Source organism: Palaemon carinicauda, unplaced genomic scaffold, assembly GCF_036898095.1.
Source record: "Palaemon carinicauda isolate YSFRI2023 unplaced genomic scaffold, ASM3689809v2 scaffold110, whole genome shotgun sequence".
In the NCBI taxonomy this organism is placed as follows: domain Eukaryota; kingdom Metazoa; phylum Arthropoda; class Malacostraca; order Decapoda; family Palaemonidae; genus Palaemon; species Palaemon carinicauda.
The window spans coordinates 210,001-235,209 of record NW_027168594.1 but is presented as its reverse complement, the minus strand read 5'-3'; the positions used below and the strand labels follow the sequence as shown (position 1 = coordinate 235,209).

At 38.2% G+C, this 25,209-nt stretch overlaps 1 protein-coding gene across 1 annotated transcript in view; it reads left to right on the top strand.

Annotated features, from left to right (window-relative positions):
• Window positions 1–25,209, top strand: part of LOC137635280 (uncharacterized) — a 153,494-nt gene that overhangs the window by 42,107 nt on the left and 86,178 nt on the right. The window contains 2 exon segments of the mRNA XM_068367741.1: window positions 2,706–2,789; window positions 13,741–13,869. Coding sequence (XP_068223842.1) covers window positions 2,706–2,789; window positions 13,741–13,869 — 213 coding nt within the window.

Here is a 25,209-nt window from a genome sequence, read left to right as displayed (position 1 = left end):
GATTATAAAAAGGATACGCACCCATACAGTACTAAATGTATGAAAAGTACATTATTTTGATCATTTAATAATAAATTAACTATTGATAATCTGTAAAAGAAGTATTTAATTAGAGCAAACAGTAAAAATACAGTGAAACAAATTTGGAACCTTACCTTTGGAGTGAGGTGATGTCCGAGAGCGAAGTGCGGGGCAGTAGAGGAGGATGAAAACGGCAGAAAACATTTACAAGTGGCAGAAAACGTAAACACTTAACTTAACAAAACAGATTTATAAATGACAGAAAACATTAACACTTAATTTTAGGAAACATTTACAAATGGCGGGAAATATTAAGACTTAACTTTACGATAAACTTAGAATAACATTTTCTTTTTCCTTCTATTTTTTTTTTTTTACTTTACGTTTTGTATTTTCTAAATTCAATTACACTACGTATTTTCTTCATCAGTGCCTCTTTTCTTTCGTTTCGTAGGTGGCGCTTGGTCTACTTCTACCGAAGGCCTCTTTCTAAAATAATCGTCCAAAGAAGCTTGTTTCTGCCTGCTTCTTAAAATTTTCCTGAAATAACTCAGGTAAACTTCATTACAGTGCTCAAGCGCACAACCTGTGAGAATTTTTTCTGGGTGTCTCTTTCCTACGATAGCCACCATTTTAAAGTAGCCTTCTAGACCCTCCTTAATTTCTGCCATTGTCAGTGAGACCCCTGCCTCTGCCGAAACGAAAAGACGTAGGAATGCAATGCGTAGATGCACGATGGGATACAGTACAGTAGATGGTTACCAATAGGAAAGCAGGATCCCATGGGGGTAACTAGCATCCAAGTAGGGAGATAACCAATGGTAATGCGGGAGGATGGTAGTGATTTTACGGGCCCGAATTTTAAAAAACCATCTGATACGGTCGGGCTCTCGCACCGTACCTCCTCTCATTGTCTGAAACATTTTACATAATGCGAGTCATAAAATTCTTCGCATCTGGTTTCGCAGAGTGAAAATTTCGTATGCTGATTATTTCGTATCGAGAGGTTTGACTGTACTGTAATAAAACAATATTGTATCATTCAATACAGACAGCAATATGACATTTGTAATAATCTGATATCTATTTCATATAAAACCCAACTATTTGTTGACATTTACAGCTGGAAATTATAGGCATGGGATTCAGGTTAGGATAAGTCCTTGGCCAAAATTTGAAAAAAATCAACTTACAAACAATTCGACTTACAATTGGTTTTTTGGAGCCAATTAAGTTTGTAAGTTGAGGACCTTCTGTTTATGTCATTAATTGAAAACTCACTTGCCTTTTGAGATTTCACAAAAGAAGCTAAAGATGTTTAGAGCTTTTGAAGCTCATCTCTATAAAATCTTGATTCATTAAGTTCTGTATTGGCATTCGTTGTTGGTATGTTATGATTGTCATCATCTCTGTTGGAATCTAGTAGCCTTTCCATCTTGGGATATCTCCTGAAATAAAAGCAAGTAGGCTTTTTGTGCTCATAGCTTTAATTTGGTTGGCATCCATAGAAACATAATTGCCCATAAAAGTATCATTGAGGCCTTTGTACTCTTCACAGGGGTTATTTAAATCACATTACAGTACTGTCCTTGACAGGAGAGACAAAGAGGTAGTGGATCAGGATTGCCTTGAAATAATTATCTTGAAGAGTCTATGCAATACCTACTAACAAATCCAGAAGAAGACAATAAAAGAAACTAAAGTTAAACAATCTGGAGATAGGGACTTAAAAACCTGAAGTCAACACAGAGACTGAAAAGGCAAAGGATTTGTGACTTGACAAGCCATGAAATTTTGCCATTAAATGCTAGATTGTATCATTACTTTACTGGTTTATTGAAAGGAAATAAAACAGGAAATTTTTATAGGTTTAAAGGTAAATGTTCATAAAACTGAGCATCCAGAGAGAAGCCATATTAAACATCAAGGGAGATTCACAAAAATAATGTCATCAAAATGACCAAATATGGAGTATCCCCAGTCAAGGTACATAAGTAAGATGTGCAAGTTCAAGACTTAGACATGTATATCTTACGTTTACCACACAGTATTGACTGCCACTATCCCTTCAACCAGGTCAGTGTGGTTACCAGCACATGAATTTCAGAAATTTCATTGAAATGAAATGTTTTAAACTAGAATAAATTATTTTGATACTTGAAATTTATGTATGTTTCAATCTAACCCCTTTCTAACTATGGTTCCAACATCTCCTCACAATACTGTACCTATAACAAATATGAAGGCATTGGTTACACAAGTGCTCCATTCCACGTGGCCAAAACTTCCATATGAAGAATGAATAGCACAACGTCCCTGACTGGGTTTCGAGTCCCGCTCAAACTCGTTAGTTCCTCTGGTCGCTGCAACTTCACTATCCTTGTGAGCGAAGGATGGGGGTTTTGGGGGAGCCTATAGGTCTATCTGCTGAGTCATCAGCAGCCATTGCCTGGCCCTCCCTGGTTCTAGCTTAGGTGGAGGGAGGCTTGGGTGCTGATCATATGTATATATGGTCAGTCTGTAGGGCATTGTCCTGCATGCTATGGCAATGTCACTGTCCCTTGCCTCTGCCATTCACGAGGAGCTTTTAAAACTTTAAAGAAGTGATTTAGGTAATCATTGGATTAATTTTAATTTCAAAATGAGGTTTTTAGTAACATGTATAAAATTTTCTTCTTTTGCAGAAAATAGTAATGGGTTCACGATCAAAGCTGCCAGACTGGGAAAGGCTTGCCCTGGACATGAGAACTAATCGTACTGCTTACCAGGTGTGTATCACTTTAACCCAGTTGATTTGCATTATGCAAAGGTGAAAATGTGTTTTAGAATTCTTTCATTATCATTTTACTTCAAGTGATGCATTGTACAGTTTTTAGTTAGTAATTGAAGAGGAAAAATACAAAAATACTGGAAGACCTTGTTTTGGATGCACTCTACCTGTATCTCTGTAACTAAATACTGTTTATAATGTTACTTTTTCATAAAGAGGAAGCCTGTCCTTTACTAACTTACACTCGAGCACACTATTCTATCTTGTTTCTCTTCCTCTTGTTATTTTGAAGGTTTTATCTTTTTGTTATTTCCAAGTTTTTATAGTTTATACATACATACATATACCAAGGCACTTCCCCCAATTTTGGGGGGTAGTCGACATCAACAAATGAAACAAAACAAAAAGGGGACCTCTACTCTCTACGTTCCTCCCAGCCTGACAAGGGACTCAACTGAGTTCGGCTGGTACTGCTAGGGTGCCACAGCCCACCCTCCCCCGTTATCCACCACAGATGAAGCTTCATAATGCTGAATCCGCTACTGCTGCTACCTCCGCAGTCATCCAAGGCACTGGAGGAAGCAGCAGGGCCTACCGGAACTGCATCCCAATCGCTCGCCATTCATTCCTATTTCCAGCACGCTCTCTTGCCTCTCTCACAACTATCCTCCTATCACCCAGAGCTTCCTTCACTCCATCCATCCATCCAAACTTTGGCCTTCCTCTTGTACTTCTCCCATCAACTCTTGCATTCATCACCTTCTTTAGCAGACAGCCATTTTCCATTCTCTCAACATGGCCAAACCACCTCAACACATTCATGTTCACTCTAGCTGCTAACTCATTTCTTACACCCGTTCTCACCCTCACTACTTCGTTCCTAACCCTATCTACTCGAGATACACCAGCCATACTCCTTAGACATTTCATCTCAAACACATTCAATTTCTGTCTCTTCGTCTCTTTCATTCCCCACAACTCCAATCCATACATCACAGTTGGTACAATCACTTTCTCATACAGAACTCTCTTTACATTCATGCCCAACCCTCTATTTTTTACTACTCCCTTAACTGCCCCCAACACTTTGCATCCTTCATTCACTCCCTGACGTACATATGCTTCCACTCCACCATTTGCTGCAACAACAGACCCCAAGTATTTAAGCTGATCCACCTCCTCAAATATCTCTCCATTCAACCTTACATTTAACCTCGCACCACCTTCCCTTTTCATACATCTCATAACTTAACTCTTACCCACATTAACTCTCAACTTCCTTCTCTCACACACCCTTCCAGATTCTGTCACTAACCAGCCAAGCTTTTCTTCCTCGTGTGCAAGCAGTAGAGTATCATCCGTAAACAACAACTGATTTACCTCCCATTCATGGTCATTCTCGTCTACCAGTTTCAGTCCTCGTCCAAGCACTCTAACATTCACTTCTCTCACCACTCCATCAACATACAAGTTAAACACCCACGGCAACATCACAGATCCCTGTCTCAGCCCCACTCTCACCGGAAACCAATCGCTCACTTCATTTCCTATCCTAATACATGCTTTACTACCTTTGTAGAAACTTTTCACTGCTTGCAACAACCTTCCACCATTTCCATATAACCTCATCACATTCCACATTGCTTCCGTATCAACTCTATCATACGCTTTCTCCAGATCCATAAACACAACATACACCTCCTTACCTTTTGCTAAATATTTCTCGCATATCTGCCTAACAGTAAAAATCTGATTCATACAACCCCTACCTCTTCTAAAACCACCCTGTATGTCTAAGATTGTATTCTCTGTTTTATCCTTAATCCTATTAATCACTACTCTACCATACACTTTTCCCACCACACTCAACAAACTAATACCCCTTGAATTACAACACTCATGCACATCTCCCTTACCCTTATATAGTGGTACAATACACGCACAAACCCAATCTACTGGTACCATTGACAACACAAAACACATATTAAACAATCTCACCAACCATTCTAGTACAGTCACACCCCCTTCCTTCAACATCTCAGGTCTCACACCATCCATACCAGACGCTTTTCCTACTCTCGTTTCATCTAGTGCTCTCCTCACTCTCTTTGTAATCTCTCTCTCATTCTCATCTCCCATCACTGGCACCTCAACACCTGCAACAGGGATTATATCTGCCTCCCTATTATCCTCAACATTCAGTAAACTTTCAAAATATTCCGCCCACCTTTTCCTTGCCTCCTCTCCTTTTAACAACCTTCCATTTCCATCTTTCACTGTCTCTTCAATTCTTGAGCCAGCCTTCCTTACTCTCTTCACTTCTTTCCAAAACTTCTTCTTATTATTTATAGTTTATATATGAAATATTTATTTTAATGTTATTATTGTTCTTAAACTTCCCTCTCATAGTTTTTCTTTATTTCTTTTCCTCACTGGGGCATGTTTTCCCTGTTGGAGCCCTTGGGCTTATAGGATCCTGCTTTGCCAACTAGGATTGTAGCTTAGGAAGTAATAATGATAATGATAATAATAATAATGATGATGATGATGATGATAAATAATAGATAATCAATAATTAATAATGATAATAATACTTTTACTTCTACAAAATAAAATTCCCTTATATTGGAATTAGAAATATAGGTACTTCACATTTAACCATATACTGCACTGTACCCGGTTAGTGGCTGCTCAATCTTATGATGGATTGCATGACTCAATATTTCTCAGAAGCTGCAATATATTTTTTGCCATGTTCTGTACAGAAAAATGTCGCTAATTGAGGGAATGCTTAGAATAGGTTAGGCAAGCATCTACAATCATGGCCTAGGATATCTGTAAGTTGATTTGCCAATACAAATTTACCTCTACACAAACTGTTTAATAAGGGACTGTATAAACTTATAATTTGTAAATTAGTAGACTGGCTTATCGTAAAGTCATGCTTAGATATGTTGGCTAGGTTTCTTGTAGATTATCTAGCCCTTCCAGCCAGACACAAGCCTGCGCAACTACACAGCCAGATATTGCCTGTTGCAACTATACAGCCCATAGTAGGTTAACTAGGCTAAATAGGGTTGTTGTGGCCTGATTGGTAACGTCTCTGCCTAGTGTTTGCCAGGCGGGGGTTCGAGTCCCACTCAGACTCGTTAGTGCCATTAGTGTCTGCAACCTTACCATTCTTGTGAGTTGAGGTTGGGGGGTTTGGGGAGCCTATAGGTCTATCTGCTGAGTCATCAGCAGCCACTGCCTGGCCCTCCCTGGTCCTAGCTTGGGTGGAGAGGAGGCTTGGGCACTGATCATATATTATATGGTCAGTCTCTTGGGCATTGTCATTCTTGCTAGGGCAATGTCACTGTCCCTTGCCTCTGCCATTCATGAGCGACCTTTAAATCTTTAAAAACCTTTAAATGCACTGTATCACATCTAAATATGATGCAAAATGTTTAAGAGCAATGCTACTAGCTAATATCAAGTCAATAGTGAATTGTCTACATTTGAAAATCTTTGTAGCACGACATTATGAGCTTTCACATTTCGGTTCTGTTTTATAGCTGTCTGCGAATGTCATATACAAGAACGGATCAGCAAAAGTTTGGTCTGTGTAGAAACGAACAATGATAAGGAAGCGTATTTTTTCATCGTGAAAAAATGAAGGGTGAACAAGCCTATGTTGCCAAACATCTAAAGGCGATTGATGGGAAATTTTCTACAATGATGCATAAATGTTACACAACGCTGTAATTCTTATTTTTACATTGATGTAATATGCCATAGGTATGAATGTCCTCGAAAAAATTATATTTAGAAAAGCTTAAGTTTTGTCAACAAGAACTTTTACCTTGTTTTTATGTTGCAAATCAGCTTTGGTCTCTGACTATGTATCAAATAAGTGAACACAAATCAACGATATTCAGGTTTGTACATTTTCTGTGGCATCTTAAAAAGTAAAGAATATAAAATCAGAAATGAAAAAATGTAGTAAAAGCACAAAAGAGAGAATTAAAATAATTAAGTTTGTTACTCCTATACTCAATTGATTTCTCCAGAATCTCATTTTATTGACATTTACCCCTAGTAAAGTAATAAGTCATGGTTAAAGGCAAGGAGCAAAGCACCAGGACATCTTTCATTTCAGTTTCAAAGTCATATTCTTCCTTATCGTCTTGAAATCACAAATTAGTGGGGAAGAGGGTGGTCACATACAGTGAACCCTCGCTACTTCGCGGTTCGACCATCGCGGATTTTTTCCATAACCCATATATATACAGTAATATATATATATATATATATATATATATATATATATATATATATATATATATATATATATATATATATATATATATATATATATATATATATATATATATATATATGTATGCATGTATTTATGTATATATGTATGTATGTATTTATGTAGGTATGTATATGTGTATACATATATATATATATATATATATATATATATATATATATATATATATATATATATATATATATATATATATATATATATATATATATATATATATCTAAAGTAGGAAGATGTGATGTAGTTCTAAGGGAAAAGTATGGGAAATATGTCTGGGTAATAAGCAAAGCTCTACCTCCAGTTTGTTTCTTCATTATGATCAGAGATAAACGTAAACAAAACATTGGTTGCCATTTTTTATCGTGCTTTTTAGCGTGTTTAGGAAACGCATGATATAAAATCGCCTTTAATATTTGTGCCTGTTTTAGTTTAGGGTACTGTAGTACATGCATTAAGTGTTCTGTACATTAAAGGGTAGTTTGTTAACAGTACTACGTACAAGGGAAGGTTTTAAAAGTCTGAATATACATGTTGAATAAATAGGTAAATATGGTGTCACTACTTCGCGGATTTTCACCTATCGCGGCCGGGTCTGGAACCTATCTACCGCGATAAACGAGGGTTCACTGTATATGAACATTAAGCGAGTCAGGAAATAATAGATTTCATTATTGATATTTCATTTATTTCTGGAAACCTCCCTAGATGCTCATGTACTAATTTGCGTGGATTTTCATACACTTAAATATGAACCAAGTTTAAAGTCTCTGTGACAACAATGTCCAAACTTATGGCTGATTACGTGAATTGAATATTTTGATTGACCGTGACCTTGACCTTCCAAAATCTATTCATTTCCATCTTTTTACATAACAGTTAATCCCTGCAAGTTTCTTTACTCTGCGATTAAAATTGTGGCCTGGAAGCTAGTCACAAACACACACACAAACAAGTGCTAAAACATAACCTCCTTCCATCTTCATTGGCAGAGGTAATGATTAAACTTATGGACTTAACTGGTCTAGACTGATAGTAACAAGCCATCCTTGAAATATGAGACTCCAGATTGTTTTATAGATATATTTTGGAATATAGAGAATAAGAAAATTATTAATTTAGTGAACTTGAATAAGTTTAAAAGACCACATCACTTGCTGCCACTATAGGATCTAAAGCCCCGTAATTTTAAGTAAACTTGGATTCTTCAAGATAATGTTCAACAAACACTAGCATGGTTCACCCTTTAACAACCACTAAACTCTTTCCATAGAGGAATTTCTGCAAAATTTAAAGAGATATACTTACTTTACGGGCTTTTTTTCCGGTCCTATACAGCAGCGGAACCCTACTCCCTACAGTACCTCCACAGTCATTTTATCATGTTTATTTGAAAGCATTCAACATTTCACACCACATATTGCTTGTTTATTGTTAACCCTTTTACCCCCAAAGGACGTACTGGTACGTTTCACAAAAGCCATCCCTTTACCCCCATGGACGTACCGGTATGTCCTTGCAAAAAAATGCTATAAAAATTTGTTTTTCGTATTTTTTGATAATTTTTTGAGAAAATTCAGGCATTTTCTAAGAGTATGAGACCAACCTGACCTCTCTATGACAAAAATTAAGGCTGTTAGAGCAATTTAAAAAAGATATACGGCAAAATGTGCTAGGAAAAAAATAACCCCCTGGGGGTTAAGGGTTGGAAATTTCCAGATACCCCGGGGGTAAAAGGGTTAAATCCAGTAAAAATTAATAATAGGTTGAACCTTAATCGTCAAAGAGTTTTTAAGATTTGGATCAAATTCTTTGTGATTGTTTTTGACCAAACTTTTAACTAGAAATGACATTGCATTTTTGGACAGAGGAAGATTTGAAAAAGTTTTATCCTCCATTGCAAATTACGGACACTACCAGTAATGTCCATAGTTTGTCCAAAAAATACTGAATGGCTCTTACTGGACAAAGAAAGGGAATGAAAAATTTTTAAAAGATATTTTTCTGTTTCTTTACTAACCCGATGTGCATATTACTTCCTCTCCAGAAGTTTGGTTTATTAATGTTTACCCCCAAAATTTATAGAAAAAATTTCTCCTTTTCTTTCATGTTAAAGTTAATGAAAAATATAGAGGTTAATGGGTTAATGATAAGTAGTGCTAACAGTCTCGTGTTCTTAGATGTAAAACAAATGTATTTGGATGAACTTCCTTTGGAATGGTTTGTCTGAGAAAATTGATGATACAACAATCTTCAATGGTAATTTGACCGCAGATAATTTCCCTTGTTTCTGGTGAGGCTCCAACCAATCACTGGAGAGACGGTGCTATCGAGAACGTATCCGTCCCGGAAAGGTGTCACGGTACGTGGTACAGGTACTCACATGCCAGCTACTTTTGCTCGGCCCTTTTACTGAACCGAGGACACACACTGTTGATGGTTATGAAGGGTGCTACCCTCTACCCCTCCTCCTCCTGGATGATTGAAGTACACTTCAGGATCTTCCCCAAGGAAACATGGGACCCTTAGAGAGACATGGTCACTTATGGTGAAAGAGGAACACATAATCGATCTCATTGCTCGTATGAGCAACAAGACATATGAGCTCACGTAGGGATGAATACAATCCACATTTCCCTCGCGATTGTTCCCTTCGTGATTGTTATCCAAGTGACTAGACCTATTGAAATCAGTCTCAGCAGTATTGTTCACCATGCACTTGGTCTCACTCACTCATGGTCACCATGTGATGAGGCACATCACACTAATACACCTCTCGCTTGTTCATTGTGCAATCATAACTCTTTAGTGACTTAAAAGGTTTCCAAGGGTTCACATGTAGTGGAACCAGATCATCTGTTACCTCTTCCATCCCAGCACTCCCAGTCCACGCACTAAGATTTTCAAATGTACCGAGATCTTTCCCCTCACCGAGATCATTTTATCTACTGAGACCTTCCCATGATCTGAGATCTTCACATACATGGATATCATTTTATGCACATCGTAAACCATGCTGAGACCTCCCGGTGTGTTCGCCCAATATGGAATAGGAACAGGCTACTCGCACAATGCACCTGAGCACTGCTTGGTACTGCGCTTTCCTGTTTGCTCTTCACAGCTAAAGTAAGTAGTATTTCAGCCTTTGAGGGTAAAAGAGATAGAAACAGTTCATTTTCAGAAGGTGATTCTGATTAATGATCAGTTAACCTTTCAATATCTTGAGGGTATCGCCCCGGTTAAGTGCTCAGACCGGCTCGTAATACTCTGTGAGTAAAGAGCTGTCTACTGAGGTGAAATGTCAAAGCCGAGGTGTGTGCTGAAAGGGGGACCTCTGAGACTTAACTCATTCATCAGCATCCTTGGACTCATTTGTTAGTACAAAGACCTTGGTGAGGGTACTGTGGCACCTTTGACAGGGAGTATTATGTGCACTGATCAGTGCTTCGGCATCCTTTGAATGGCCATGGTCGGAGTTTTGGATAGCGTTATTCCTAGATCTCTAAGTCAAGTGAAACCTCTTTGCTGCAGCTGATCAAACAGGATACTGCCTTCTGCTCTTTCTTGACAACAATAATTCTACATGGCAGAAGGCACGAACCCTACTCCTCAACTCGTTGGTCCCATAGTAACTGTGCAGATGGAATGGATCCTTAAAAGATACTCAATAATGAGAGCACTTCATTCTCAGCCAGTATTTGCTGCCATGAAAGCTGCTTCTGTGCTTCCAAGAGACCTGGATTGACCACTGGTCCAGGCCAGTTGACTCCTTCGCCACGACTCAGGATTTGGTAAATCCTGAGATGTGGGTGAAGTACTGTACATCAATTTAGTCTTCCATGTGCAAAGCTGTGATGTTGGTGCACCAGTCAGTGAACATTTAGGCCAACTGAGTCTTGAGGAGGAGGGATGTTGTCTCCTGCTTTGCCCGGAAAGTTTGTCAAGAGGAGGTGGAGGTTTTATACCTGAGGAATGCTTCAGAACTTGAGGCTACACCCCTGTACCACAAGGACAGGATAGAAAAATGGAGGAAAGCAAGCCATAACTCTTATCCCTCTTGCAAGTTGCCTTTAAGGGTCCAGTCCCTTCAAAGGCAATGGTGTCGAGAACTTAGAACCCCACCATGCCTTTTAGATCTGCACTGAAGAAAACTCTGGTGATTTCCAAAGCTCAATCTGCACCCCCAGCCTCTTCCTTCTCAAAGAAAGGTGTGCCCAACACTCCACACATTTGCCTCCAGCCTTGCCAGTCCAGGAGGGTTGGTAGAGGTAGGAAAGAGATGCTGAATTCAAGTCACCTCTTCCAGAGGCTGCGAGTGGGGGGATACCTGTCAAGCCATTGGTTAACGTTGCATTGACACAGCAGAATAATGGGTGTTGGAATTTCCTACCTTTCAGTAACTCTCACAAATCTCCTTATTTGTGCAGTTTAGGTTCCAGCCTTACCTTCCAAAATTGCGCGAAACTCTGTGCCTAATGGAAGAGGTGAAAGCAATAGAGTAAGAGAATGTACTTGAAGTCATCTAAGATGGCTCTTGGAACTTCTACAGTTTACTCTCAAAGGTTTAAAGGTTACTCATAAATTGCAGAGACAAGGGACAGTACCAGTGCCTTAGCAGGACAATGCCCTAGAGACTGATCATATATACATATGACTAGTGCCCCAGCCCCCTCTTCACCTAAGCTAAGACCAGGAAGAGCCAAGCAATAGCTGCTGTTGATGACTTAGCAGGTAGACCTATAGGCACCCCCAAACTTCTCATCCTTAGGTCACAAGGATAGCGAGGTTGCAGACACTAAAAGAAACTACGGAGCTGGAGCGGGTCTTGAACCCTAGTCCAGTAGATTGGCAGGCAGGGACATTTCCAGTAGGGTACCACAACCCTTCTTGATGGAAAAACCAAGTTGGGCTGGAAACTGGAAACCTCTCCTTTGAACGATAAGCACTTATCAATCAACCCTACACAAAGTACCCCCGTTGCTTCAGACTGTCTACCTCTCCCCAAGTGTTTATATGAGCATTCACTCTTGTCTCTTTAGGCCAACTTGAATGGGATTTGCCTCTTGCAGTTGCTTCATGATTCAAACAGATTTATTTCCTCTTTCCCCTATCATGGTATTGTGGTCAATGGGTGGAGTTGAGTTTCATGCCCAAGCAGAGGATTAAGTATAGTAGTACAGTACCTCAGATTACGAGTAACTTTGAAAACAATGATACAAATTTTAATTGGGTTACGAATATTATACCGGTCTACGAGCAAAAACTTAATGCCTTGTGGGAATTTTTTGTGTACAAATACTGTACTAACAAGACTTGAACAAAATCAGCCTGAAAGTGCCTATACACAACCCACTTAGTGTTCATGCTGATAAACGAAAGCCACTCAAGAACGTAGACTTGGTAGAGGCCAGAGCTTTTGAGTTCTTGACCAACCTAGCTATCAACCAATGGAAAACTTAGTTCTGAAGAGACAGAATCCCATGGCCACCTGATTCCAGAGACAGATTGGTCAGTGGTAGATTCTAAATTTCAGAAATAAGTCGGTAAAGGGTCCTTCTCTATTCTCGATAGAGGAGATTTAGACAGGAGCCAAAGAGTGGAGGAAGGCAAGTCAGGATTCACTGCTGCAGTGGGCAGTGCCCTTTCAGTGTCCACAGTCTACCTCCAGATCTGGCCGTGGAAGATCTTTGCGTCTTGCTAGGCATGCGCATAGATCTGTACCTAGGAACGGCTCTCGCCCTGCCCCTTCCATCCTGAGTCGGGGAACAGACCAGCAGACCATTGAAAACAGACAGGGTCAAGGGCGCAGCTGATGTATGGGGAATAGACAAGGCTAACAACTCTTCTAGGGGGAGAATTCATCCCACGATGCCACCTGTTGGAGGATGCCTGCAACCCAACTGGAAGAGGTGGTTGTATCACATGGCAGATTGTTGGACTGTAGATGGTCTTCGTTCTGGATACCTCCCATTCATCAGCTCTCCCCCTCTAATTTGACCACCCGTAACATCATCGTCTTATCACCAGGGATCAGTGAAAGACTTTGCCCTTCAGGTAGAAGTTCAGGCAATGTTAGAGAAGGGCGCTCACCAGGAGGTCGACGATGGCTCCCAGGATTCTTCAATTTCCTCTTTCTTGTAGAGAAGGCATCTGGAGGCTGGAGACCTGTCATAGATCTGTCAGCTCTGAATGATTTTGTTTTACAAACATCGCTCAAGATAGAGGCCGCAGCTGCAGTCAGGCAGGCGATCAGTGCTGTAGACTTCATGATGACGATCGGCAGGGCATCCCTGGAAAAGTTTCCAGCCAGTTGAAACAGGGACTTCTCCCACCCAGGGATGAGTCTCTTATGTAAAGAATGAAGGCTTGTTTTTTTGTCAGAGCAAATGACAAATTTACCCCTAGAAAGTCCCAGGTGGGTGGGGCTTCCCTACTCCCAGCCGGCAAGGAAACTACCGGCCACTTGTCTACACTTCGGTATAGAATTTTAACTGCAGTGTATTCCAGCTTTGCTGTGTTCTCTCATATGTAAAAGACTCAGGTTTGTATAGTTAGGAAAAATACAAATTACTTAAAAAATTGTGATTTTTTATTGAAAAACAGCTTTTGCAATTAGAGAATGGTTTTTATCTTTCAGGTAATGCAGCGATATGTTTCTTTTATTGAGCCCACGTTGAAGCCAGTTAGGTGGACCAAACAGGAGTCTGACAAGTTGTTAAACACAGTCAATATGCTACGCGTCGGCAATCACATTCCATGGTCACAGGTAAGGTCAACTCAATTTTTCATTTTTTTTTTATCAATTGAGTATATGTTCTGAGTGATAATGCTGTGTCAACACAATATTGTTCTTCCTCAGCATTTTTTATTTCACAAGCGAAATTTGGTGTGTAGTGTACATATATTTAAAGTTTTAGTAACAGCCATACTGAATATATATGAAATGTCATATTGAGAAAGAAGTAGAGAAATTATAAGAGTTTTGTACAAATAATGTGCAAAAGCAAATTTCCTGAAGTAAGACTTAGAAGCATTGGGAATGAGAAGGCGGTGGAAGAAATTATAAATTAATCATTAGAATATACAACAGTTATGAGGAAATTAACAACAAACTGCCCATATTATAAAGCAGCTTCTGAAGAAATGCAATGCAAAAGAGAAATTACATGGAAAATTTTTAGATCTTGGAAAAAAATTTTCAACACGAGTTCCAAAAGAATTACTATATTGTAATCAGTAAGACTCGGCAAAGGCATAGGGTACAAAAATAAGACTCGTTAAATAGGCAATGGTAACACTAAATTATTCTTAAAAGAGTACAAGCAGAAAATGTTACATAGATATGCCAAGAGCAAAAGCTGATTTAGTTAGTGAGTCATGGTAACATGGAACTGTAATTGATAAACTGTACTTTTCTTTCGAAGGATATCGTGTCAAAATATCCACAGGTTAATGCAGCTTGAATTGTGAAGTATTTTATTATAACTTTATTTTTTTTTGTGTTTGTTATTCTGCATGACAGGGATACTAGGTATACAGGCATTATTGTACAGTAGGCCCTCGGTGTTCGCGTGTTCTATCTTCACGGATTTGGTCATTCGCGATACAGAGAACAGTTTAATCAATGAAATAAAGATTAACCCATTTGCAGTTTCGTTATAAGTAGTCTCATGGCGAGCCAATGATCTCAAACCAACCGCGCTTCTTTGCACGCAGTCTTCTTTCTCCCTCTTCCTCTCTCTCTCTGTCTTCGCCCCGCTCTCTCTCTCTCTCTCTCTCTCTCTCTCTCTCTCTCTCTCTCTCTCTCTCTCTCTCTCTCTCTCTCTCTCCTCACAGCTCAACAACGCATCTCTCGCTGACAAATATATATGAATAATTAATAGTTAACACATGTAAAATATTCCGTAATAAACCATCTGTATAGTAATTCTTTTCTTAAAGATTGGTAAAAGAAGTTCATACATACTATACATTATGTTTAAGTAATATTTGGTATGTAATGTTTAATGCTATTATACATTTGCTCTCTCTCTCTCTCTCTCTCTCTCTCTCTCTCTCTCTCTCTCTCTCTCTCTCTCATTTGTAAAGATTTTGAAATTGGATAATTTTTATTCAATTATTGTTTGATGGAATAATTTTCTTATATAAAAGTGATTATTTCAATGAAGAAAAATATGGAAATTAGAATTTATATATAATTTAAGATAATCTATAACTTCCTTACTTGTTAATTTAAAAAATGTGCCCTTTTTTTATAATTTTTTTTTTTTATAATTACCATCAAGTGGCTAAATTTAATCAATTAGAATTGTCTCCAATTTTGATAAGTTACTTTGCTGCACCAGATTAAACCAAAACTTAACTTCTCCTCAACTCTTCCCTGAGGTTATAAATTACAGCTGTCAACTTTTTTTTTTCCTGACTGAGCAATAGATTATTAGCAAATTGCTGGGTGACTTATTTCATGGTCTTATCTTAAGCTATGTTTAAAGAAATGTCTTAAAATAATTGAGATTTCTAATGTTAATAAATGAGCGAGAAAGAGGTAAAACATTTCTTTATGAAAAAAACAAATGATACTGTACTGTATCTGCTTCAAGGCCAAGTGTCTATCGTAGTTACATAGAGAATTGTGCTACTTATAATTTAAACAATCTTTAATAGTTCTTTTGTTCATTTTACGGATGAATTTAAACTAAAATGCCTGTATTAATTTTAATCTATTATGCAGGAAGGATCAAGTATTGTTAAAAGGAAATAATAAGCTTAAATAATTAGGTAAAAACTATGAAAAAAAAGGGAAATGAATTGAAGGGATATGATTAAAATTTAATGTTAAGGGTGGGTGTTAATTTACATACATGTAACGAGGGTAAGTTACGTACATACAAGAAGATAATTTACGGACATGTAATGAGGATAAATTACGTACATGTAACAAGGATAATTTACGGACATGTAACAAGGATAGTTTACGTACATGTAACAAGGATAATTTACGTAAATGTAACGAGGGTAAGTTACGTACATACAAGAAGATAATTTACGGACATGTAATGAGGATAAATTACGTACATGTAACAAGGATAATTTACGGACATGTAACAAGGATAATTTACGTACATGTAACGAGGGTAAGTTACGTACATACAAGAAGATAATTTACGGACATGTAATGAGGATAAATTACGTACATGTAACAAGGATAATTTACGTAAATGTAACGAGGGTAAGTTACGTACATACAAGAAGATAATTTACGGACATGTAATGAGGATAATTTACGGACATATAACAAGGATAATTTACGTACATGTAACGAGGGTAAGTTACATACATACAAGAAGATAATTTACGGACATGTAATGAGGATAAATTACGTACATGTAACAAGGATAATTTACGTAAATGTAACGAGGGTAAGTTACGTACATACAAGAAGATAATTTACGGACATGTAATGAGGATAATTTACGGACATGTAACAAGGATAATTTACGTACATGTAACGAGGGTAAGTTACGTACATACAAGAAGATAATTTACGGACATGTAATGAGGATAAATTACGTACATGTAACAAGGATAATTTGCATACATGTAACAGGGATAATTTGGGTACATATAACAAGGATAATTTACGTACATATAACAAGGATAATTTACGTACATGTAACAAGGATAATTTACGTACATGTAACAAGGATAATTTACGTACATGTAACAAGGATAATTTGCATACATGTACATACATATACCAAGACACTTCCCCCAATTTTGGGGGGTAGCCGACATCAAACGGAACAAAAAAGGGGACCTCTCCTCTCTACGTTCCTCCCAGCTTGACGAGGGACTCAACCGAGTTCGGCTGGTACTGCTAGGGTGGCACAGCCCACCCTCCCCCATTATCCACCACAGATGAAGCTTCATAATGCTGAATCCCCTACTGCTGCTACCTCCGCAGTCATCCAAGGCACCGGAGGAAGCAGCAGGGCCTACCGGAACTGCGTCACAATTGCTCGCCATTCATTCCTATTTCTAGCACGCTCTCTTGCCTCTCTCACATCTATCCTCCTATCACCCATAGCTTCCTCCACTCCATCCATCCACCCATACCTTGACCTTCCTCTTGTACTTCTCCCATCAACTCTTGCATTCATCACCTGCTTTAGCAGACAGCCATTTTCCATTCTCTCAACATGGCCAAACCACCTCAACACATTCATATCCACTCTAGCTGCTAACTCATTTCTTACACCCGTTCTCACCCTCACTACTTCGTTCCTAACCCTATCTACTCGAGATACACCGGCCATACTCCTTAGACACTTCATCTCAAACATTCAATTTCTGTCTCCATCACTTTCATTCCCTACAACTCCAATCCATACATCACCGTTGGTACAATCACTTTCTCATAAAGAACTCTCTTTACATTCATGCCCAACCCTCTATTTTTTACTACTCCCTTAACTGCCCCCGACACTTTGCGTTCTTCATTCACTCACTGACGTACATCTGCTTCCACTTCACCATTTGCTGCAACAACAGACCCCAAGTACTTAAACTAATCCACCTCCTCAAGTAACTTTCCATTCAACCTCGCACCACCTTCCCTTCTCGTACATCTCATAACCTTACTCTTACCCACATTAACTCTCAACTTCCTTCTCTCACACACACTTCCAAATTCTGTCACTAATCGGCCAAGCTTCTCTTCTGTGTCTGCAACCAGTACAGTATCATCCGACAACAACAACTGATTTACCTCCCATTCATGGTCATTCTCGTCTACCTGTTTTAAGCCTCGTCCAAGCACTCGAGCATTCACTTCTCTCACCACTCCATCAACATACAAGTTAAACAACCACGGGACATCACACATCCCTGTCTCAGCTCCACTCTCACCAGAAACCAATCGCTCACTTCATTTCCTATCCTAACACACGCTTTACTATCTTTGTAGAAACTTTTCACTGCTTGCAACAACCTTCCACCATTTCCATATAACCTCATCACATTCCACATTGCTTCCCTATCAACTCTATCATACGCTTTCTCCAGATCCATAAACGCAACATACACCTCCTTATCTTTTGCTAAATATTTCTCGCATATCTGCCTAACTGTAAAAATCTGATTTATACAACCCCTACCTCTTCTAAAACCACCCTGTACGTCTAAGATTGCATTCTCTGTTTTATCCTTAATCTTATTAATCAGTACTCTACCATTCGCTTTTCCCACCACACTCAACAAACTAATACCCCTTGAATTATAACACTCATGCACATCTCCCTTACCCTTATATAGTGGTACAATACACGCACATACCCAATCTACTGGTACCATTGACAACACAAAACACATTGAACAATCTCACCAACCATTCAAGTACAGTCACACCCCCTTCCTTTAACATCTCAGCTCTCACACCATCCATACCAGATGCTTTTCCTACTCTCGTTTCATCTAGTGCTCTCCTCACTTCCTCTTTTGTAATCTCTCTCTCATTCTCATCTCCCATCACCGGCACCTCAACACCTGCAACAGCAATTATATCTGCCTCCCTATCATCCTCAACATTCAGTAAACTTTCAAAATATTCTGCCCACCTTTTCCTTGCTTCCTCTCCTTTAAACAACCTTCCATTTCCATATTTCAATGTCTCTTCAATTCTTGAACCAGCCTTCCTTACTCTCTTCACTTCTTTCCAAAACTACTTCTTATTCTCTTTATAAGAATGACCCAATCCCTGACCCCAGCTCAGGTCAGCTGCCGTCTTTGCCTCACTTACATTGTGCTTTGCTTCCACATTTTTCTCTCTATATCTTTCATACTTCTCTACACTATTACTCTGCAGCCATTCTTCAAAAGCCCTCTTTTATTCTTCCACTTTTACCTTCACTCCTTCATTCCACCATTCTCTGCCCTTCATCATGCTGCCTCCAACAAACTTCTTGCCACACACATCACTTGCAATCCCAACAAAATTTTCTTTTACTAACTTCCACTCCTCCTCTAAATTACCAGTTTCTCTTACATTCACTTCGTCATATGCCATTTTCAACTTTTCTTGATATTTACTTTTTACTCACGGTTTTATTAGTTCTTCAACCCTCACTAGCTCCCTTTTACATTCACCTACTCTATTCCCCCACTTTTGCCACAAGTAAGTTTCCTTCCACCAAAAAATGATCAGACATACCATTAGCCCTACCCCTAAATACGTGCACGTCTTTCAATCTTCCAAACATTCTTTTAGTTATCAACACATAATCCATTAACGCCCTTTCTACCACTCTTCCATGTGCCACTCTTACCCATGTATATTTGTTTTTATCTTTCTTTTTGAAAAAGCTAGAACTTATCACTATCTCTTGCTCAACACACATATCTACCAGTCTTTCACCACTTTCATTTTCACCTGGTACGCCATACTTCCCAATGACATCTTCTACCACTCCAGCGCCCACTCTAGCATTTAAGTCACCCATGACAACTACATAATTCCTTCTACCCAGTCCTTCTACACACCTTGTTAATTCATTCCAGAACTTATTCCGCTCTTCTTCACTTTTCTCACAACCTGGCCCATATGCACTGACAAAAGCCCAACATTCCCTACCCAACCTAACCCTTACCCACATTAACCTAGATGATATATCCTTCCATTCCATTACTTCACCTGTCATCCATTCACTCAGCAATAAAGCCACACCTTCTCTTGCTCTTCCCCTTTCAATACCAGGCACTCTACCAGACATTTCACCAAACATCACTTCACCTTCCCTTTTTATCTTTGTCTCACACAAAGCCAATATATCCATCCCTCTATTCCTAAACATACTTCCAATCTCACATCTTTTACTCTTTTTCGTACAGCATCCACGCACATTCAAACACCCCAAAACTAGAGTGCGGGGAGCAGTCACTTTCCCCCCAGATCCACCTATTTGATGTCTCACAGGATTATAATACAGGAGAGGGGGTTCCCAGCCCCCTCGTCCTGTCCCTTTTAGTCGCCTCTTACGACACGCAGGGATACGTTGGCGCTATTCTAATTGTTTTTATGGCCCCGCAGCCACAGGGTGTAACAAGGATAATTTACGTACATGTAACAAGGATAATTTACGTACATGTAACAAGGATAATTTACGTACATGTAACAAGGGTAATTTATGTACATGTAACAAGAATAATTTACGTACATGTAACAAGGATAATTTACGTACATGTAACAAGGGTAATTTACGTACATGTAACAAGGATAAATTACGGACATGTAACAAGGATAATTTACGGACATGTAACAAGGATAATTTACGTACATTTAACAAGGGTAATTTACGTACATGTAACAAGGATAATTTACGGACATGTAACAAGGATAATTTACGTACATGTAACAAGGATAATTTACGTACATGTAACAAGGGTAATTTATGTACATGTAACAAGGATAATTTACGGACATGTAACAAGGATAATTTACGGACATGTAACAAGGATAATTTACGGACATGTAACAAGGGTAATTTATGTACATGTAACAAGGTAATTTACGGACATGTAACAAGGATAATTTACGGACATGTAACAAGGATATTTTACGGACATGTAACAAGGTAATTTATGTACATGTAACAAGGATAATTTACGTACATGTAACAAGGATAATTTATGTACATGTAACAAGGATAATTTACGTACATGTAACAAGGGTAATTTACGGACATGTAACAAGGATAATTTACGTACATGTAACAAGGATAATTTACGGACATGTAACAAGGGTAATTTATGGACATGTAACAAGGATAATTTACGTACATGTAACAAGGATAATTTACGGACATGTAACAAGGGTAATTTACGGACATGTAGCCTAACAAGGATAGTTCACGGACATGTAACAAGGGTAATTTACGGACATGTAACAAGGATATTTTACGGACATGTAACAAGGATAATTTACGGACATGTAACAAGGATAATTTACGGACATGTAACAAGGATATTTTACGGACATGTAACAAGGATAATTTACGGACATGTAACAAGGGTAATTTACGTACATGTAACAAGGATAATTTACGTACATGTAACAAGGGTAATTTACGTACATGTAACAAGGATAATTTACGTACATGTAACAAGGATAATTTACGTACATGTAACAAGGGTAATTTACGTACATGTAACAAGGATAATTTACGGACATGTAACAAGGATAATTTACGTACATGTAACCAGGGTAATTTATGTACATGTAACAAGGATAATTTACGGACATGTAACTGGGATAATTTACGCATGTGTAACAAGGATAATTTACGTACATGTAACAAGGATATTTTATGGACATGTAACAAGGATAATTTATGTACATGTAACAAGGATAATTTATGAACATGTAACAAGGATAATTTTCGTATGTGTAACAAGGATAATTTACGTACATGCAAGTAGGATAATTTACGTACAGGTAACAAGGATAATTTATGTACATGCAACAAGGATAATTTGCATACATGTAACAAGGATAATTTACGTACATGTAACAACAATAATTGATGTACATGTAACAAGGATAATTTATGTACATGTAACAAAGATAATTTATGTACATGTAACAATGATTTTTAACCCTTTTACCCCCAATGGACGTACTGGTACGTTTCACAAAACTTATCCCTTTACCGCCATGGACGTACCGGTACGTCCTTTCAAAAAATGGCTAATTACATTTTTTTTTGCATATTTTTTTATAACATTTTGAGAAACCAGGCATTTTCCTAAAGAATGAGACCAACCTGACCTCTCTATGACAAAAATTAACGCTGTTAGAGAGAAATCTAAAAAAATATATTGCAAAATGTGCTTGAAAAAGAAAACGCCTGGCGGTTAAGGGTTGGAAAGTTTCAAATAGCTTGGGGGTAAAAGGGTTAATGAGAGAGGGAAGAGTAATGTGTAATATACTTGAAATAAAAGAAGGAAAACAATCCTTTACCGTTTATAAATTACTAGACCTGATGCGTAGAAATTCCTGTACCCTATACAGTGAACCCTCGCTACTTCGCGGTTTGACCATCGCGGATTCACCACTTCGCGGATTTTTTTCATAACCCATATATATATATATATATATATATATATATATATATATATATATATATATATATATATATATATATATATATATATATATGTATATATATATATATATATATATATATATATATATATATATATATATATATATATATATATATATATATATATATATATATATATATATATATATATATATATATATATATATATATATATATATATATATATATATATATATATATATATATATATATATATATATATATATATATATATATATATATATATATATATATATATATATATATATATATATATATACACATATTGGTAATAACAAAATCAACATACTGTACTGAATAATCAATATAATCGATGCAAAAACTAACCTATACACAGATGTTTACAGTAAATGCGTTTGTTTCTTCATTATGATCAGAGTAACGTAAACAAAACATTGGTTGCCATTTTTTATCGTGCTTTTTGGCGTGTTTAGGAAACGCATGATATAAAATCGCCTTTAATATTTGTGCCTGTTTTAGTTTAGGGTACTGTAGTACATGCATTAAGTGTTCTGTACATTAAAGGGTAGTTTGTTAACAGTACTTCGTACAAGGGAAGGTTTTAAAAGTCTGAATATACATGTTAAGTAAATAGGTAAATATGGTGTCACTACTTCCCGGATTTTCACCTATCGCGGCCGGGTCTGGAACCTATCTACTGCGATAAACGAGGGTTCACTGTACATTAATACCTTGAAATACAAGCGTCCCAACATACGAGAAAATTGAGATACGAGGAGAGGTCCCAGCAAATTTTTGTCCTGAGATACAAGGAAAAATTTGAGATACAAGGTATTTCCCTATGCGGCTGCCAGGTGGCTGCGTGTGCGAGAGGCTGCTCACCAGAACAGCATCGTTCGGTCTTTCCTGTCAGATCTCTGTTGGGTAAAGTTATCTCTGAGTATCAGCTGTAGTGTTTTGTCTTTTTACATGTTTTTTGTGTTAATCAGTGCATAATTAATTAGATAAGCAATGGGTCCAAAGCAAGCGAGTGCAAACAAGGGTAGTGAAGAGAAAAAGTATATGATGGCAATGGAGATGAAGCATGAAATAATAGAAAAACATGAGAGTGGCATAAGAGTGACTGAGCTGGCGCACCAATATGAGAGGAGTACATCGACTATATGTACCATCCTCAAGCAGAAGGATGTTATAAAGAGCACCAAGCCTTCCAAAGGAATAACCATCCTCTCCAAGTTGCATAGTGATATTCACGACAAGATGGAGAGGCTTCTTTTAATCTGGATAAAGGAGAAACAGTTGGCAGGAGATAGCGTGACCGAGACGATCATATATGAGAAGGCCAGCAGAATCTATGATGACTTGAAAGGGAAGCAAACAGCTGAGAAAGGGGAGACTTCGACGCCAGTGGAAGCCAGTGGAAACCTTCAAAGCCAGTCGTGGCTGGATGGATAATTTAAAAAAACGGACAGGGATACATTCGGCTGTGAGGCACGGGGAAGCAGCAAGTTCTGACTTGAAAGCCGCGGTGGACTTCGTCACAGCCTTTGCCTCCGTTATCGCCCGACATGGCTTCATCCCCCCACAAGTCTTCAACTGCGATGAAACTGGCCTTTTTTGGAAGAAAATGCCCAGGAGGACTTTCATCACGGCAGAGGAGAAGAGACTACCATGCCATAAACCCATGGAGGACCGGTTAACTCTAGCCTTGTGTGCCAATGCCAGCGGTGACTATAAGGTCAAGCCACTGCTGGTGTACCACTCGAAAAACGCACGTGCTTTCAAGAGCCAAAGGGTCTTGAAAGAAAAACTGCAAGTGATGTGGTGCACTAATGCTAAGGCTGGGGTTACCCGGCATTTCTTCACAGAATGGCTTAATCTGTGGTTTGGTCCGGCAGTCAAAAAATATTTGGTGTAGATAAATCTGCCATTGAAATGTCTCCTGGTCCTCGACAATGCCCCTGGTCATCCTCCTGGTCTCGAAGAGAACATTCTTGATGAATTCAAGTTCATCAAGGTCCTTTATCTCCCGCCTAACACCATGCCATTCCTCCAGCCAATGGACCAACAAGTTATTTTTAACTTAAAAAAAACTGTACACGAAGCATTTATTCAAGAAAGGCTTCGATGTCACAGACAACACCAATCTCACCCTTCTGGAATTTTGGAAGGAACATTTCAATGAGAGGTCGTGCGTTAGCCTATTGTGACGACACTTGCATGCGTCATTTTTGCAACATTTTGAAGGGAAGACAAAAGCAAACATCCCTAGATAGGTTCCTTTTAAAATGGCCGTCAAAAAGTATAGGTGAAAGCGAGGCTTAAAGAGCCAAGCTGGAAAAAGAAAAGTAAAAAAATGAAAATGAAAACAAAACGTCTAATTAAGTTTAGTGTAACCTAAGATTAACATTTTATTTTTAAGTGTGTGTACAGTAAGCCTATTTCATTTAAGTTAAATTTAAAGTTGCTAATTTCATTTAAGTTGAATTTAAAGTTAAGGTTATGTTACGTAGTGTTACAAAAGTGTTGCGTACCGAACGTGTTGCCGTCAAGTCTCTCTCCTCCCCGTCCTCTCTCCCTCTTCCTCCTCCGCACACACCACTGTTAGCCGCTACCGTCTGTCTCGAAGGTAAGAACTCCATAATGTTACATTTCATTGAGCATCATAACCAGTTCATAGCTATTTGTTATTTTGTTAGCGTAGGATGTAGATTACAACAATTAAAAACATGTTTTTCCACAGTAATATAGAGTACTGTTTTTAGGGTGTTTTTCAGAGGGTGGGAACGGATTCATTTTTTTTAGTTATTTTATATGGGAAAAATTCATCTGAGATACGAGCAAATTGATATACGAACTCGGTCCCGGAACGGATTAAACTCGTATCTCGAGGTATTACTGTACTGAATAGTAGAGTACATATAGTTATACTGTACAGCACTAGTAGACAATAAGACTACCATGCT